General features: G+C 38.0%; 1 protein-coding gene across 1 annotated transcript in view; it reads left to right on the forward strand.

Moving 5' to 3' along the window:
- LOC106876861 (RUN domain-containing protein 1) overlaps positions 1-16,103 on the forward strand; it is an 89,190-nt gene extending 73,087 nt beyond the window's left edge. The window contains exons 13-17 of the mRNA XM_052973187.1: positions 1,511-1,606; positions 3,175-3,285; positions 5,076-5,266; positions 5,794-5,888; positions 9,325-16,103. Coding sequence (XP_052829147.1) covers positions 1,511-1,606; positions 3,175-3,285; positions 5,076-5,266; positions 5,794-5,888; positions 9,325-9,431 — 600 coding nt within the window. The 3' untranslated portion in view covers positions 9,432-16,103. The remainder of the gene's footprint in view (positions 1-1,510; positions 1,607-3,174; positions 3,286-5,075; positions 5,267-5,793; positions 5,889-9,324) is intronic.
- Positions 16,104-19,061: the final 2,958 nt, after the last annotated feature.

Consider the following 19,061-nt stretch of genomic DNA (forward strand, 5'->3'; position numbering starts at 1 on the left):
GGGGGGGGGTCCGCTGAAGTAAAATAAGAACCAATAGGTCTACAGGCAAGAAAAATTGGCTGAGAACTATTGCTTTAGCACTTAAACTGACCATATCCAGCTATTCTACCTGTTTTATGTTCAAACCAGCTAGATCTGGCCTCTCACACCTACCCTACGATATCATTTTGAAAATCCTGCCAAAGTCAGCTTTGCTATTTATCCTTTAGGATAGGGCAAGGAATTGACAAAATAAAATACAAATCTAGAGCAGCAAACTGACAGAATGCCTTGTAGTATTTTCTTTTCAGTTCTTTGTACACTGAGTTCAAATGCTGCCGAGGCCTACTTGGGTGGTAGATTTACAATATTATCTGGTTTAAAACCATTGCCTTACCTTTGGGCACATTTAATGGAGGAATCCATTTTATTGCAATGATATGGATTAGGTCTCCTATTGAGAATATACAGAGGTGATGCTGCTAACATACAGAGGTGACACTTGGTTGTCAAAGCAAACAACTGTAAAAATCAAGATCATATAATTGGTGTAGGGTACTGTGTTCCCAGCTGTCTCTTATAAAATGAAGTATTTGTGAAAATCTGATTTGTTATTTGCAATCATTTATAGACTTTAAGTATGCATTACATGCTTAACATCAGTGGTTCTCAACCAGGGTCTGTATGACCCTTAGGGATCTGTATAAGATTTACTTTTGTTAAAATTTATGAGGCATAAATTGCTTATATTTCTACAATACAATAAATATTTTAACAATATTTTTTTTAATACAATTCCTAATAGTATTTAATTATAAAAATATGATATGATTTTTCAAACATCGAATGACTGTGAGGGTTCATCTGAGTAAAACAGGAATCAAGGGGTCCATAGATAAAAAAAAAATGGTTGAGAACCCCTGATCTACATTCATGCATTCATGAAATGCCAGTTATCAGGAATAGATACTATATCATCTAGATATGATATCAGAGAACAACACCTGTGTCATGTCCGAAGGAAGATTTATGTCTTCTCCACTTCACAAGCTAAATACTAGCCCTTTAAGAAAACAAAGCCACCCTCATATCAATGAGTGCTACTTGAAATACATCCTAACCATAAAACCTACTTTCTCCAAAAATATATGTAAATTGCCGGCCTATCTAACCCACTGGAAAAATAGATATAAGGTAAGGAAAGTGGAGTTACTCTTCTTGTTTTGCCCAGGTCAGTCTTCACTGAGCAAGCTTATAATCAAAAGGCATTCCAGTGATGACTACCACATTTTTGAGGCATATTTTTTTTTTAAGATAGTAGGGTATTATTTGAGGGAGATATGACTACTATGTCTAGCAAATTCAATGACCATGTCGAGGTTCACTCAATGGTGACCCAAGGGAAAAAGAATACTTATGTGTATGGATTTTACATTCCTTTGCTAAACATGCAATAAAGAAATTGATCTTTTTTTTTTTTTCATCTTGATTTTGAAATGTCAACCGGTTGCTGTTGTTCTTTATATTACAGGATCCATTACCCCAAAGTAGTCCAGCTGTGACTCAAGCAGTTCGTAGGGAGCTAGCAATGTCTATTCGTGATTTAATGCAGCATGGGTTAGTTGAGGTAAGCGACCACTGTTATCAGATCAAATCATTGACATTATGTTTTCACATAGATAAAGAAGCAGAAGTCAAGGCAACTAGATTTGATCTGAATCAGCAATATTCATTCAATAAAGTCTGCAAGTTTAAATGATCTTGTATAATATGGAAAGACAAGTGTACTGATGTGCTAAGCTTTTATCATGCTAGAGTTTCTTAGTGTCTGTCTCTTTAAGCTTTGAGTTCAAATCCTGTCAAGACCAACTTAGCCGTTCATCCTTCTGGGGTTGATAAAATATGGTACCAGTCAAGACCCTGGGCTAATATAATCGACTGCTGATGTGTATGAACATGCAATTATTATCATCATCATTTAGTTCCATTTTCCATGCTGGCATGGGTTGGATGGTTTGACCAGAGCTGGCAAGCCACAGAGCTGCACCAAGTTCCAGTCAGATTTGGCTTGGTCTCTGCAGCTGGATGCCCTTCCTAATGCCAACCACTTTATAGCGTGTACTGGGTGCTTTTAATGTGCCACCGGCACAAGTTAGCATAATCATTTTACTTATGATGATTTTTGCTCAGGGGCATCATCAGCACAAGTACTTCTTACATGGCACCAGCATCCATGAGCCCGCAAGATCAGGCGTGCTCTGTTGGAGAGGGATGAGTGAGGGGTGGTGTGCCTGTATGCAAGGACAACCATGATTTTTCAAGCTAAGTAACATTATGGTGTGTCCCTCGCATTCCTTCTCTAGCTGAGCATTCCTAATCTTGCTTGAATGGATCACAGAACTTTTTTTAGGTAAATTTTCTACAATTGGATGCCCTTCCTGTCACCAAGCCTCACTTGCTTCTAAAATTATTACTAATATTATTTCCCCATGGCCAGACATGTTTTTCATGGAAGGTTGGAAACAAACAACACCACTTGTACAACAGTGACTATCATTTTTACAACCATTGTGCAATGTCAAGAAAGAAGACATAAATACACATAGACACACATATATGATGGACTTCTTTCAGTTTTTGTGTCTACCAAATTCACTTACAAGGCTTTGATTAGCCCAGATCTATAGTAAAAGACACTTGCCCAAGATGCCACACAGTTGCATTGAACCCAAAACCATGTGGTTAAGAAGTGAACTTCTCAACCACATATGAACCTGTCCCTATCTTGTCCATGTCTTTATTTAATATTTATCCAGCAATTATTGGTAAGGGTTGATTTTTTTTCCTCCCTATTTCCACATAATAATCCTTTTTACTATAGGCACACGACATGGAATTTTGTGGGATGGGGACTAATTGATTACAGTAACCCCAGTACACAACTGATTGTTATTTTATCAACCCCAATAAGATAAATGACAATGTCAACCTCAGCAGGATTTGAACTCAAATAAGTAAGTTCTTGAGAGTGTGGAAGAAGAATTGCTAATGAATAAAGATGGGAACAGAGGCTATTTCAGTGAGTGGTGGCTAATACGAGTGGAGGTGGGCTATGTTAAAAATAATCATCATTTTTATCTCATTTTGTTTGGTAAAATATTAATGGTTGTTTCACTTTCCATTTTTCTTATACAGCTTGGTCAAAGCAACAGTCTTGTGACATGGGGCTGTTTTCCAAACAGGTCATCTGGCACCACCAAATTGATGCATGCATGGGATCTCCTCCTAAAGTTCTATGAAATGAAGGTTTGTACTGAACAACATATATTTTGTTTTGAAGAACCTTTTGATTCTGCATTTATTCAGAGCAGCTTTTTTTTTTTTTCTTTTACAATGATATAAGGGGGCATTACATTGAAATAAGGACATTTACCCAAATGTAAAGAACCTATGTAATAATGTAAGGAGCATTTATACTGACCACTGATGCAGGTGGCACGTACAATACACCATTCTGAGCATGGGCATTGCCAGTACTGCCTGACTGGCCTTCGTGCCGGTGGCACGTAAAAACACCCACTACACTCTCGGAGTGGTTGGCGTTAGGAAGGGCATCCAGCTGTAGAAACTCTGCCAAATCAGATTGGAGCCTGGTGTAGCCATCTGGTTCAGCAGTCAAATCATCCAACCCATGCTAGCATGGAAAGCAGACGTTAAACGATGATGATGATGGAGTAAGTCGATTACATTGCCTGCAGCAATCAACTGGTACTTATTTTATCAAACCTGTAAGGATAAAAGGCAAAGTGGACTGCAGGAGAATTTGAACTCAGAACATAAAGACAGACAAAGTGCTGCTAAGCATTTTGCCAGCTCACCACTTGTGTCTTATTTGTTTCAGTCATTAGACTGTGGCCATGCTGGGGCACCAGCTGGAAAAATTTTTTAGTTGAATGAATCAAACCCAGTGTTTTTTTTGTTTTTTTTTAAGTCTGGTACTTATTCTATCAGTCTTTTACCAAACAGCTAAGTTACAGGGTCATAAGTCAACGCTGGTTGTCAAGCAGTGGTGGGGGACAAACACAGACACAAAGACACACATATATGAATATATATATGACAGGCTTCTTTCAGTTCCATCTACCAAATCCACTCACAAGGCTTTGGTCAAACTGAGACTATAGTAAAAGACACCATGTGATTGGGAAGCAAACTTCTTACCACACAGCCACACATGTGTATTAAAAAACTATTTTAACATAAGTGATCTGAAAAACTATTTTCAGATGACTTGTGTAATAAGATTATTCTTCTGTAAAAAGTTAAGCCAATTATATTTATAAAAATATAAACACACGTTTGGCGTTAGGAAGGGCATCCAGCTGTAGAAACTCTGCCAAATCAGACTGGAGCCTGGTGTTGCCATCCGGTTTCACCAGTCCTCAGTCAAATCGTCCAACCCATGCTAGCATGGAAAGCGGACGTTAAACGATGATGATGATGATGATGATGATAAAATAGTACAAGTCAAATGCTGTGGTGTATGTGTGTTACAGGAGGAACGATCTAATTGGCTACACAGCTTTGCCTAAAATGTGTAGCCTTGGGCTCGTAATAGAATTTTGTATTTCAAGTAACTGTTATTACTGACTCTCTTTTAATATGTTCATTATTATTTCTTTTATTCTTGTTATTAAGGCAGCACACCAACCCAAATGCCTTACATTCTGAGTCCAAATGCTGCTGCAGTCAACTTTGCCTTTCATCCTTTCAGGTTCATTAAAATAAGTACCAGTTAAACACTGGGTTGATCTAATCGATTTTACCCTTTCCCTAAAACTGTTGGCCTTGTGCCACCAGCTGGCATGGCATTTCCACACCAGACAAAATGGCATTTTTCCTGGCTTTTAATGTTCTGAGCTCAAATTCCACTCGGGTCAACTTTGCCTTTTATCCTTTCAAGGTTGATAAAATATGTACCAGTCAAATACTGGTATTGATGTAATAGACTATCCCCATCCTGCCAAAATTTCAGGCCTTATGCTTATAACAGAAAAGCTTGTTATGTTTTTGTTTTTTTTCCCTCTATTCACCAGCATGGGAAAGAATATAATGAATCTCCGGCACGAAAGCTGTCACAGTCCTTCCATTTAGACATTGTGGGCGGCAAACCCATCACAGCCAAACAAACGCTTCTTGGAGCCATTGATACCATTATTCAGTTACACACACCTTTGAAACGATCAGAGGATTCACATTTCAAAGCATTCATCTGTTTGGCATTAAAGTACGTAAAGTTACTACTTTTCTTTTTATTTTTTCATTTGTTTTTTTTTTAATTTTCCTGTTTATTATTTTCTACTAATTGTCCTTTCTATTCTTTCACATCTAAGGGCCCAGAGCCTAAAATATTGACATATTAACCCTTTACTATATTCCTGTTAAACTACACTGTTTTTGTTTCAGTAAATGTTGAAAATAACAAAGAATTCAGTAAAACAACTTTGTTATTATTAATCTGGTGTTTGGGGCATAAATCCTCCTGTTACTTCTCCCATTTCTTCTTCTTTTTATGAACAGTTTTAAATCCCTTTAAAACATGAAGTGTGCATCATGGGGCCAGGGGCAGCCTCAGGCAGGTTGGTATCAAAAGGGTTTAAAAGAATGTCACCTATTTCAAAAAACAAGCAAAATATTTTGCTCATATTTTTCAGTCAAATCGTCCAACCCATGCTAGCATGGAAAGCGGACGTTAAACGACGATGATGATATATGTATTTATATTTCTTTTCTTTTTCCTAATTTATTGAACAGTGAGAAGAAGTTAGTTACTTGGCTGAAGCTTTTATTCCGAACTCAATTCTTAGTTGATTATTATTACCAAGACTGGAGTTATGTAGCCAGAACTGGTAAGTTGGTTGCAAAGTTTTCCATCCTTAATAAATTTCTATAATGAGTTGCTAATAAGATTTATTGCTTTTCAGGCATCTTTAGATATGTGCTGCTGCTGTTGCCACCATTACCATTTCATCTTCCATTTCTTCTCCCATTTCTCCTATTTCATCTCCCACCTTCATTGGACATGGAACTTGGCTTACGAAGACCTGTTGGGGCAAGCGATAGCGAAATCGTGATGGCACCTGTGCCCAACATCGCCTTCCTGGCACGTGTAAAGACATTGAAGCAAGATCGTTGCCAGTGCCGCTGGACTGGCTCCTGTGCAGGTGGCACGTAATATACACCATTGTGAGTGTGGCCGTTGCCAGTGCTGCCCGACTGGCTTTCGTGCCGGTGGCACGTAAAAGCACCCACAACACTCTCAGAGTGGTTGGCGTTAGGAAGGGCATCCAGCTGGAGAAACTCTTGCCAAATCAGATTGGAGCCAGGTGTAACCATCCGGTTCACCAGTCCTCAGTCAAATCGTCCAACCCATGCTAGCATGGAAAGAGGACATTAAACGATGATACTGATGATGATTTCTTCTCTTTCATCTCTCATTTCTTCTCTTTCATCTCCCATTTCTCCTATTTTTGCTCCCATTTCTCTTCCTATTTCTTCTTATTCACTATATTTTGATTGGTTTGATCTCTGGATGAGATTGTAGAGCTGGATTGGATTTTAAGCTGGGCATCTTTATTTCTAAACTAAAAGCAATCATGTTCTTAACTGCTAAACACTTGACACATCCACACATAAGATGCTTGATGATGATGATTAAAGATCAAATCTATCAAGGTATAACTAACAGACAACACTCTGTCGGTTATGACAACAAAGGTTCAATTTGATCCAATCAATGTAACAGCCTGCTCATGAAGTTAGCATGCAAGTGGCTGAGCACTCCACAGACATGTGTACCCTTAACGTAGTTCTCAAGGAGATTCAGTGTCCCACAGGATGTGTCAAGGCTGGCCCTTCAAAATACAAGTACAACTTGTTTTTACTAGCTGAGTGGACTGGAGCAACATGAAACAGAGTGTTTTGCTCAAGGGCACAACACACTGCTGGGAATCAAATTGACAACCTAACCAATAAGCCATGCACCTTCACCTAATCAGCATGGATGGTTCAACAGTAACCAACAAGCCAGAGGACGATGCTTTCACATGGTTTCTACAACTGGATGCATTTCCTAGCATTGACCATTTTACAGACAGTACTAGGTGCTTTCTTCATAACACCTTCACTGGTGAGATTGCCAAGTAGATATTTTAAAATCTTTAATTCCTAAATTAATCTTAATAATCCTTTCTACAAGGCCTGAAATTTGAGGGGAGGCAACTAGTCAGTTATATAAACCCCAGTGTTCAACTGGTACTTATTTTATTGACCCCAGAAGGATGAAAGGCAAAGTCAACCTCAGCAGCATTTGAACTCTGAGCATAAAGATGGACAAAACTCCACTAAGCATTTTGTGCAGTGTACTCTAACAATTCTGCCAGCTTACTGCCTTATTAGTCTTAATAATAAAACTGTGTTCCTCACATCAATGTTTTTGAGGCAGATATCTTTATTGGAACATAAATTATCTTTGCTGACGGGTACTATCAGAAACAATAGTTGCTTAATCATTATTTAATAGCACAACAATATAAAACTCTTGAAATTTTATTTTGCATTTAATTCTTGCTAACACAGAACCATTACAAAACAATCATTTTCTGGTGATCATCCTTTATTATCTAACTGAATAACCAACCCATTGTTGCCGTTCATTAAAGGTCAGCAGATATAGTATGATGGCTTCATCTTGATACACAGACAGACACATCATCATCATCGTCGTCTTAGTGTCCACTTTTCTATGCGTGCATGTGTTGGACAGGGCTAGTTGAGGCAGACCTTCTTTAGCTGTACGCCCACTTCCTGCTGCCAATTCTCACTCGTTTCCAGGAAAGGTAATACTTTCCCTGGCCAGACACGTTCCCCACAGAAGACTGGAAATGAACAACAACACTTATATGATGGTGATGCTTGTTTACAGCCATCACATGATGCCAGGACAAGTTTCATACAAACACACACACACACAAACATATACATTTATACATATATAGATGTATGTGTGTGTGTGTGTGTGTATATATATATATATATATATATAGATCTTTCAATTATTATAGTCATTAGACTGCGGCCATGGTAGGGCACAGCCTTTAAAAATTTTGGTCAAATGAATCGACCCCATCACTTATATATATATATATTTTTTGAAGTCTGGTACTTATTCTATTGGTCTCTTTTGCCTAGTTACAAAGATATTAATACACTAACACTAGTTGTCAACTGATGGTGGAGGATAAAAGCAGACACACACATGCATACATATGACAGGATTCTTTCAGTTTCTGTCCACAAGGCTATCTCACTTTGACAGATATATTTACCAAAATTACATAAAAATATTCTGAAATACTAAAGAGTAAATGTATTCAATAAAATCGTCATTGGCTTCAACCATAGCCACCAGATGACTTCAAGAATCTCCTGCATCTCTTCTCGATGGTCTCCTTGTTTAAGTTGGTGAATGCTGCCATAATCCTTGCTTTCAGTTCATCTTTGGTGTTACAAGGGGTTTTGTTGGTCTCTCACTGAACTGTACCCCACATACAATAATCATAGTGGTTGCAGTCTGGGGAGTTAGGTGGCCAGATGTTAGGGGTGATGTGGTCACAGAAATTGTCTGACAGCCATGACAGTGTTCTCCTGCTTGTGTGGCATGGTGCAGAGTCCTGTAGTCAGACATAGGGTCTTCCAGCAGCCACCCTCTTGAGCCAGAACAGCACTACCTATCCTAGGCACTTGATGTAGGCCTCCGTGTTGAGTCTGAGGCCCTGTGGGAAGATGAATGGAGGTATAACGTCGCCATCACTAGTGATCACTCCAAACACCATGTTGTTGACTGGATGTTTCACTTTTATCACTCTCGGTACATGTTTTGGGGACACAGCAAACTAATGATCATTCTATGTGTTCACCATCTGATCCTGGCAGAAGTTTTTCTCATCTGAGAAAAACCAAAAGCATGTTCGGTTGGAGGGGATGCTTGAATTTGTTCAAAAGCTTCATCTTTCCTCTTGTCCTTGATGGCTTGAGATAAAAATTGGCCCTTCCTCATCTGGTATGAGGAATACCAAATGTCTTCATGCACTCCCTGCCTGATAAGAAACTCAGACACTCCCATGTCTCTGGCAATGGACCTAATTGACTTGGAGGGATCGTTATCAGCCTCGCACAGCAATTGTCTGCACCTGATATTTATTATAATTAATATTAATTTGTTATTCATTGATATTTATCATAGTCAATTTTTAATTATTTCATTTTTGTTTCATTTAATTTCAGGTTTTGATGATACCCTTAAATCCTTGGAACCGCTCAATTCTATCAACTTCAAACTCCCTGTTGACATTGCTGTTCGTCCTTTCAGTAAAATTAAGGATGCTTTTTAAAAGAACTTTTAGTGAATAAAAAAAAAAGACCAAAAAAAAAAACCGGAAAAAATGCCCCTGTTGGCATAGTAACATCATGTGACTAAAGACATAAAAAGAAATGCATCAAAGAACCTGTACTATGAAATCCATTTGACTTCCTCTATTTTTTTCTCTCCTTTCTCCTACTTTCCTATTATAAAATATACTTTCTGAAACTCATGTAGCATGCCAGGATGATTGTAGAGATACATTGATAAGAAGAATAAGAAAAAGAACAAGAAGCAAGATAATTGTTTACCAACCAAACTATTTAAAAGATGGTCACTCTAACAGTTTATCATTCTGTGTGTGTGTGTGTATGTATATATATATATATATATATACACCCACACATAGATGCACACATTGCAGACAAAATGACAACAATGACAATCACACAAAGATTGTTAAAGAACTTAACATTTACATTTGAAATATATATATATTAATATATGTATGTATACAATATATGTGTGTGTGCTTATATATATATATATATATATATATATATATACACACATGTAGATGCACATACATGTATACATACACGATATATGTATAGGTATAAATGTGTGTATGTATATGTGAGTGTGTGTTTATGCATATGTGTATATATAGAGATGTAAAAATACTGTAACATCACCATAGTTGACTGCACATATACATGTGTCTGTCTGTAATAATATGTGATATTTGGGTGGCTATACAATATGTTCATATTCATACTTACCAAAAGAAAGAAAGACAAAAAAAATTGTTATTCTATACCATTCTATGAAACAACAGAGAAAGAAAAAAGAAAAATATAATTTGGTTGGGATTTTTTTTTCCAACAAATGTATAATTCCCTACAATTTTTGAAACATCTCCTAGTTGTTACAGTTAATGTTATTTCTTCAAAGTAATTTTAAATTTTTATCCTGCCTTATGTTGTTGTTGTTGCTCTTGCTTCTCATTCCCTGCCGCTGCCACCACCACCACCACCGCCGCTGCCATCTCTTTCTCCCATCATCCCCAAACTCATTCATTCATAACTCATGGAAAAGATCTAAACCTCATAAGCCTTGACTGAAACCCTTCTTCCTCCACTAATGAGAGACTGGTCATTGTAAAGAGACTGAACGACTAGGGCCTGTTGCTCCTTTAAAAATTGTATTTCAAAAGCCCAGTTACATTGTGGAAGAACCATTTAAAAATACACAGAAATTGTTTAACTCTTTAGCATTCAGGTTGCTCTGTCAAATGTAATGCTTATTTATTCACATTGTTTTTAATTAATCACGCATTACCTTGAGGCTTTCTGATTACTTATTTTTAGGAAGAAATTGTAGAGTAAGGTGATGGTGTGTGGCTTAGTCATAATGTCATGTGTTCGATCCTCAGCAGCGTGTTATAACCTCAAACAAGTCTCTTTATTTCATGTTGTGGCAGTCCATTCAGCTGCTAAAAATGAGTTGTGCCTGTAATCCGAAGGGCCAACCTTGTCACATTGAATCTCCCTGAGTTCTACGTTAAAGATACACATGTCTGTGGAGTGCTCTGCTACTTGCATGTTAGGCTGTTCTGTTAGTCAAATCAATTGGAACCCTCATTATCATAACCGGCAGAGTGCCAGTGAGAGAGAGAGTGTGTTAGGTAGTTGTGAGAGGCCAAAATCTGACCAGTTTGAATATAAAACAAGTAGAATTTTTGGACTGTATAGGGCCAGTTTAAATTCATTTTTGTATTTGGTTTGCAAGATTCTTGACATAAACTCAGGTGTTGAAACAGATTTTCTTTGTCTTGAGAGGGTCATTATGCCAATAATATACACATGCACTGGTTCTATTTCACTTCTGTATTTATTATTTATCAGTTGGTCAACCATTTAACCAATTAAGTAGTCGATTGTTTGATTAATCATTTAGTCAGTTAATTGACCAATCAAGTCTGTCAGGACAGGCCTAGATTAGCAAGAACATGACATTGATGAAGTCACAAATAGTGACAAAAGGACTTTGACAAATATGGCTAAATTGATTGAGTGACCACACAATTAATCAAACCATCGAATAACTAATTAGGTAAATGATTAACCAACTGACAAATAAAAATGAAGTGAAATAGAACCAGTGAATGTATTTAATACTATAAGCATAATGACCTGCCCAAAGGTACAACAAAATACATTTAAATTCATTTCTTTTTCATTGATATGTTTTCTTTGTTATTTGACCACGACTTTGTCACTGATACAGGTCCCCTTTGTGACCAGGTCACAGCTGCACGACAAAATGAATGGAAAGTGAATTTAATAGTCTCTGTTTCTTCACTGAAATGATTCTTCCACGATGTAACTACTTTAATATCAACAACACACTCAGTCTCAGACTAAGCCATTCACTAGACATGTACAAATTCCACAAAGAAAAGAGGAAAAAGAAATACTTTTCAACATTCCAATTTGTTAATATTTATTTCTATCCATGCTGTTTTAGGTATGGTACAAACATTCTCTTCAGTTGCCTCTATGTGTGTGTATGTGTTTTTATGTATGTGAGGAGATGAAGTGTTGAGCAAGCTGGCTTTATGTCTGGTATTGAGAGGTTTAAGTATGAAGTGTGTCTATGTGTATATAAATGTGTACATATATGTCTAAGAATTCATACATTCACTCATGTTTTTGTCAGTAGAGTGAGTATATTAGTCAACATGTTCAGCATTATAGAGCCATTACAATGTGTTTCTAGATAACTGTGCTATTGATTATAACTGGTATGAAAATGATTAAGATCAACTGAAATGGGTGTATAATACTGTATACTTTTATATATATAATATATATATACATACACACACATATATAGAAAAAAGTGAAAGGAGTACAGTGACTTCGGTCATTATATTTACTGTAGTATTTTATATATACATATAGTTAGAGAGTGTACATGTGTATACATATATTTTAGGTTATTTATAGTTGGTCAGGGAGTGACCATTGGTTTCACACCTATAAAGCTCTTAACTGTATAGGCAACTTGTCAGGTCCATTTTGAGTCTGATGCATCACCTACACAGCTAAGTGTCTCATAGGTGCAAAACCAATAGTCACTCTCTGACTGGCCTTGACAAACAACCTTCTAAATATTTCTACTCTAATGATTTAAAGTGTAGGTCATTTTTGGATATATGAACTAACTGATATATAAATAAGAGAGGGAGAGTGAGAAAGGGTTCTGTTGAATTGAGACTGTTAACACATCTAACAATGTCTGCTTCACATCTGAGCTTACTTTCTATTTAGTCTGAACAAATTCCCATGTGGTATGAAAAGTCAAAGCTCTCCATCAACAGGGTTTTGATTGAGCAACCCTTCTCAATGTGTCACTCGAGCATTTGTTTACCATTTGCTGCAGCCTCTGCCAGTTCATCATTGGATTTCATATTTCGAAAGAGAAGCGATGAACAAAAGAACAAAAGGATAGAATTCTCCCCTTTTCACTTGGAGACCCTAACTACAAACAAAGAGGCCCCGTGAAGAACTGGCAGTATGTTTTCCTGAAATGTGTCAAAAGAGAAACTAAAGGCACAATCTTCAGTGATATAACAGTTCTACTATTGTTGCTGTTGTTAATAATAATTATGATAATATTGATTTCTTACATAATTAAGGTGAAGGCACGTGTTTTAGTGGTTAGGGTATTCAGTTCACATGAGCTGTGCATTTTGTCCTTGGACAAGACACTTTATTTCATGTTGCCCCAGTCCACTCAGCTGAGTCGTACCTATAATTCAAAGGGCTGACTTTCTCATATTGTGTCTCACTGAATCTCCTTGAGAACTACATTAAGCATGTGTGTGGAGTGCTGAAGCCACTTGCACGTTAATTTCATGAGCTGCTTGTTCCATTGATCAAATCAACTGGAACCCTTGCTGCCGTAACCAACAGAGTGCCAGACAGAATGATAAATGAATCCAGATTAACCAGCATGCTGATCAGATACTAGAATCTTTTTGCAGCATAAATTTAAGAAATTTTCTACCTGGCACAGACATGGTTGTGTGGTTAAGAAGCTTGCCTTACAACCACTTGGTTTCTGGTTCAGTCTCATTTTGTAGCACCTTGGCTAAGTGTCTTCTACTTTAGCCCCTGGCTGACAAGACATCGTGAGTGAATTTGGTTAATAGAAACTGTGTGGACTCTCATTGTGTGTGTTTATGTCCTATCCTTCTCCATCACCACCACCACTTTGACAACTGTTGTAGGTTTATTTATGTCTCCATAACTTAAGTTTCAGCAACAGAAGACCAATAGAACACGTGCTGGGGTTCGATTTGTTCAAATAAATCTGTCAAGGCATTGCCCCAGCATGGCTGCAGCCCAACAACAAACGAAACAAGCAAAAGATTAAAGATAAAAGAAGTTTTTCTTTTTTCTTTAAGAGGTAAAAATAAAGATCAGTATTGACAGAAGATTCTATCTCTTAAATTCTGAGATTCTTGCTTTGCTTTGCTTTCTCAAATGTTTGCACTACAATTCTATATTTCTGAGATGAGGAATTTTTATCTTGTATACCGTTTATATTGGTCAAATTGGTGTCCTTATCTTGATTGTTGCTTTCATTACATTTCAGCTGTTGTATGTTCCAGCCTTCTTCAGGTGTCTTATGTTAAACTCAGTTGTTGTATCGGAATTTTGAACCTAACCTTTTATTCAATCCATGGGGGTACCCTGTTCTCATTCTACTCTCTGCATTTTGTGACATTTTTTTTCTTTCGGTGCCTTGCCTGGGATTGAACTCAGAATCTCTACATGACTGTATAGTGTGGTAAAGACATTGGTTAATACAATGCAGACCCCTAGAGGCTCTGAATTCAATTCTTGGCCAGGCATTAAGATAATTCACAAAAATCAACTGAAGTAAAAATGTCATGAAACACAGAGAGCAGATTGAGAACAGTGTACCCCCATGAATCAAATAGTGGGTTAGGTTCCAAATTCCAGTACAACACCTGAAATGTAGTGAAAACAACAATCAAGATAACAACACCAGTCCAACTAACATAAACAGTATACATAAATGTTTGCCCTGTTCGATGAAATGTGAATGGAAAAACTCTTGACAATAACTTGTACAGTATTTAAAAAGAAAAAAAAAATTGTGAGAAATATAATAATAGAATTATCAGTTATTTCGAAAATATTTTTTTTAAAATTTGTTTTTACAAGGAATTTTTGCTTGTAGACTAATTCCTAAATCTTAAACCACCAGATGATAAATATTGGAGGTTGATTGACAGAGTGATAGAGTTTGAATGTGAATGTGTGGTTCTCACTCCAGTAAAGGTGATTGAGACCCAACTATAAGGTCCAGATCCTAACCCTTAAATTTGTCAGATAGGGTTATTCTCTGTCGAGAAGTTGTAAACACCCAAAAGTTATTTTACAACAATCATTTCTTCATACACAAATAAAACTGAAATTTTTCTCCTCCAAATCCAATTTCTTCACTACCATCTGAAAACATTCCATTTTATTGTTAAATTCTGTCGTTTTATCGTAATTCATTAATTAGAAGGTAGGGTCGGGGCAACTGTCAGTAACAATCCACTTGTTAGGCTAAACTGATGTTTCTATTTGCAATCATAGCAATTAAAAATGAACCATCACAGTCACTTGACTTGTGCTAGAAATAGCAACAACATGCAAACCAGGTATTTCTTAGATGTTCAAAATTTGTTTTTTTTCTACACCTTGTAGAAAAACAGAACATGGTGGTGAAAAAACCCACAAAACACTCAAAAATTTTATTTATAAATTATATTTTGTTTTGTTAAACTCTTTATCACATTCATGTCTTTCACACCCCCAGATCTAAGAATGATTGTAACACCCCAACTCATTTTGATTGCATTCCATGGTTCTAACCATTATTTATGTATTATATTTGAATTTGTTTTTTTGTCAATTTTGATTTTTGTAAATTTTGTTTTTGATTTTAATGTTATGTTTGCATATTTTTTTTTCTTTCAAAATTTTATTCTTATACAAAACACTGGAGTGGTGCTACAGAATTTTCTGGGACCAATTAACAAATTTATGTTTATTGTATATTATAGTATAATAAAAGGACGCTAGATTAGCGAAATCGTTAGTGACATACTAAATGCTTCACAGTATTTAGTTATGCTCCTTCACATTCCAAGTTCAAATCCTACCAAGATTGATTTTACTCTTTGATCCTTCTGGGGTCAATAAAATAAAGTACTAGTCAAGTACTGGGGTCAGTTTAATCAATTAACCCCTCCCCTCAAAATTTTCAGGCCATATACCTACATTAGAAACTTAATACTGTGATGCTTCATTATTCAACATGTTTTTTTTCTGTCGCTTGCTCCTCATGTATTATCTGTTATTCTTTAACTCCCGTTCTTCTCTGTTAGTCATTCCCAATTCTGTTATATACATCATCTTTGTAAATTGCGTCATTCTGTTTCACTGTTTAGGTGTCACTGCTGATAGAGGACGTCGCCAGTGACACTAATTAGTTGGTACAACTAATTCACCACCACCACCACCACCTGTTTCAACAATGATATCAGTAATTTGAATGTGTATCATAAACTTTCACTAGTTCAAACATATCATAAAAGTCATTTCTCTCATCATAAGTTGTTTGTTATGATTCTTTTGTTCAGATGATTGTAGACATCTTAAATATATATATTCTCAAGGTGGTGCTCCAGCATGGATGCAGTCAAACACGTAAAAGAATATAATCAAAATGGGAAGACAAAGAAAGACTTCAATATATCTTTAACTAGTAGTGTAGCCCAGCGTTGCCCGGGATTAAGCTAGGATTATTAAGTGATCAAGTGCTTTAGTTCAAACCAAAATAAGTAACATTGACATCAGATTTGAGCGAAATCCATTCAAATTGGTTGGCTGATAATGGTTTGCCCGCAATTCAATTGTGAAATCCCATAAGGAATCAGTTTATTGGTTATTTCCACTCATTGACTGCTTTTTTTAAGTTGCATTAGAGATCTGCATAGGAGAAGGTTGATCTGAAGGTTTTGCATTGGGGATCTGGATTGGAGCAGCTTAGGAAAACTTACCACAGCCTTAACCAAAAAATAAGGGGCCTGTCCCTCTAGGTTACGTCTATGAGCAACTTAGCCAATCACTGATATCAGCTGAGTGAGCATTGTTGTTGGAGAAGTCAGCATTGTCCAATAAAAAAAGAGGAAGAGTCCATAAGTCATGTTGCCATGGTTTGAGAATATGTCTGGCCAATGCTTCCGGATCACTGTTTATAACCACATCGACTGCAATGATAACTTGTCTATAAAACTTCGCTATAGACAACATTGCGTGTTCTGCCCTGAGGAGCATACACAAAAAGAGCGTTTCTGCTACCCACACGGGAGCAGGCCACATAAAGTTGCCCATGTGAAAAGCATGGCTCCCCCAAATGGATGCCTGCCACCGATAGTCTTTGGCCATGGGATTTGTTGATGGACATGGCAAAGCATGGTCTCACCGGGAACTGCGATCTGCGGAAGTGAAATGGTATGTCTGACCCTGAGGGATAAAGGTGCATCCTTGAAATGAAAACATTTTCACCTCTCCCGCACTCTGTAACAATGGTGGCCTCGATCAAGTGGGGCATCAGGGACTTAACTACTAAGCGGATCCCATTGCACTGTTTAGGCGGAAGCACGTTTCTGATTAGCATAATTGGGCATCCAACCCTTAGCCTAAGAATGTGAGGTGGAAGCCCTGCTGGCTCCAATGAGTTGAGAAACTCAACAGGGTAATTGACAATGTCTTGGGGGTCACAGGTCTGGTCAATCGATTTGTAAATGGGCTCCTCACCCAGAATTCGGCTTATGAGCTGGTCATTGATAGCACTGACAGCTACATTTTTGGGAGCCAGGATAGTTCCTTCACTGAGCCAATTGATGTCTGCATAGTTACTTTCCAGATTGGGGAATACTGTTTTCAAAAGATCAGAAGGGTTGTCCACTGTGTTGCACAGTTCAGAGATGGATATGTCTCCCTTATCATTCTTAGGAACCTTCCCTTCTCCAAGGGCTAAAATGTCTTCAGCAAATGCTGCAGACATGCTATCACCAAGCAAGTGTGCACGCATGTTTGTGCTTAGACTTAACGTCTTAACCTGGGGCCACAAGAATGCCGAGTGCGCCGTCCTACCTCCTGGCAATAACATAGCAGTGATTTCCGAGGAGGCAACGGCTAGCGCAATTTGTTTCTCGCGACAAATCTTAGCAAGTATTAATCGTGTTACAAAAGATTTGCTGGTACCTCCAGGAGCATCGAGGAAAAAAATGCCGCCCACCTGTTTTTCAACGGCACTGACGGCAGTTTCGTACGCCAGCCTCTGATCAGCTAGCAATTTCGGTTCATTTACTCTCAGGTACTCCGCAAGGCTATCAGCATCATACGACAACTCCTGAAGTAAATTTGGTGCGAGTGTGTTAACGTCCTGTCGCAATGAGGAAGGCAAACCAAATGTGTTCAACACGCCCCACCCATTTTGAGCAGGGCATCCTCAATTTCAATCAGCGCATTATTGTTGATCAGATCATTGTATCCAATGTCAGCATTAGGGTACTGTTGCTTTGCCATCCAAAGGAAGTCCTCGGACATAGGGTCTCTGTACTTACCCACAAAGAAACTGGATCGGACAACCCACATTTTTGGAGCAAAATAGCGAAGACTTGCCGTAGGCTTTTGGGCGATTTTAGCAAAGCCCCTTCAGCCAAAGTAGAATCCCATTGTGAGTAATCCTCCAAAAGCCCACGCTGAAAGCAGGCTGCCCGAAATGTGTCATAACACACATTGTCAACAGTTCTGATATCCTGGAAGCTTTCTGGACCGACAACTTCATGAAGAAGGAGTCGCAAGTAAAAACACTCATGCTGGCTTGGGTGCACCGTGTATAGCCTCCTGAGGCAATCCAAAAACTTAATGGGTGTCGATGGCCATCATGCGTGCCTACAGAACGGGTCATGTAGTAAGGGATTCCCTACATCAACCCCCGACTGCCTTCATGTCCAAACGTTTTTATCCCACACAAAGTAGGATGGTAGTTGCGGATAAATAAGACGCTTTGCAAATGTGTCAATTTGACACAACTTAAAGAAACCAGTAAGAGTTGTCTCCTTCGGCAGGGCAGCCAATTGGGCAGCATTGTGCTCAGAAAAGTATACACGCTGACCATTCTCCAAATGAACAATCAGATGCATGATTGCTGGATGCCTTTGGTGGAGGGGGAAACTGAAGATACGCCAAAAAGCCTCATTGCTGCTGATGTACCACCCCGACAGGTACTCAGAAACTTCATCTCTTCCACTGGCACTTTGAAGGCCAAATACAGCGCCATCGGAGCCTTTGTTAATCATCATCATCATCATCATCGTTTAACGTCCGCTTTCCATGCTAGCATGGGTTGGACGATTTGACTGAGGACTGGTGAAACCGGATGGCAACACCAGGCTCCAGTCTGATTTGGCAGAGTTTCTACAGCTGGATGCCCTTCCTAACGCCAACCACTCAGAGAGTGTAGTGGGTGCTTTTACGTGTCACCCGCACGAAAACGGCCA

The sequence above is a fragment of the Octopus bimaculoides genome, chromosome 15 (assembly GCF_001194135.2).
Source record: "Octopus bimaculoides isolate UCB-OBI-ISO-001 chromosome 15, ASM119413v2, whole genome shotgun sequence".
Classification (NCBI taxonomy): Eukaryota; Metazoa; Mollusca; class Cephalopoda; order Octopoda; family Octopodidae; genus Octopus; species Octopus bimaculoides.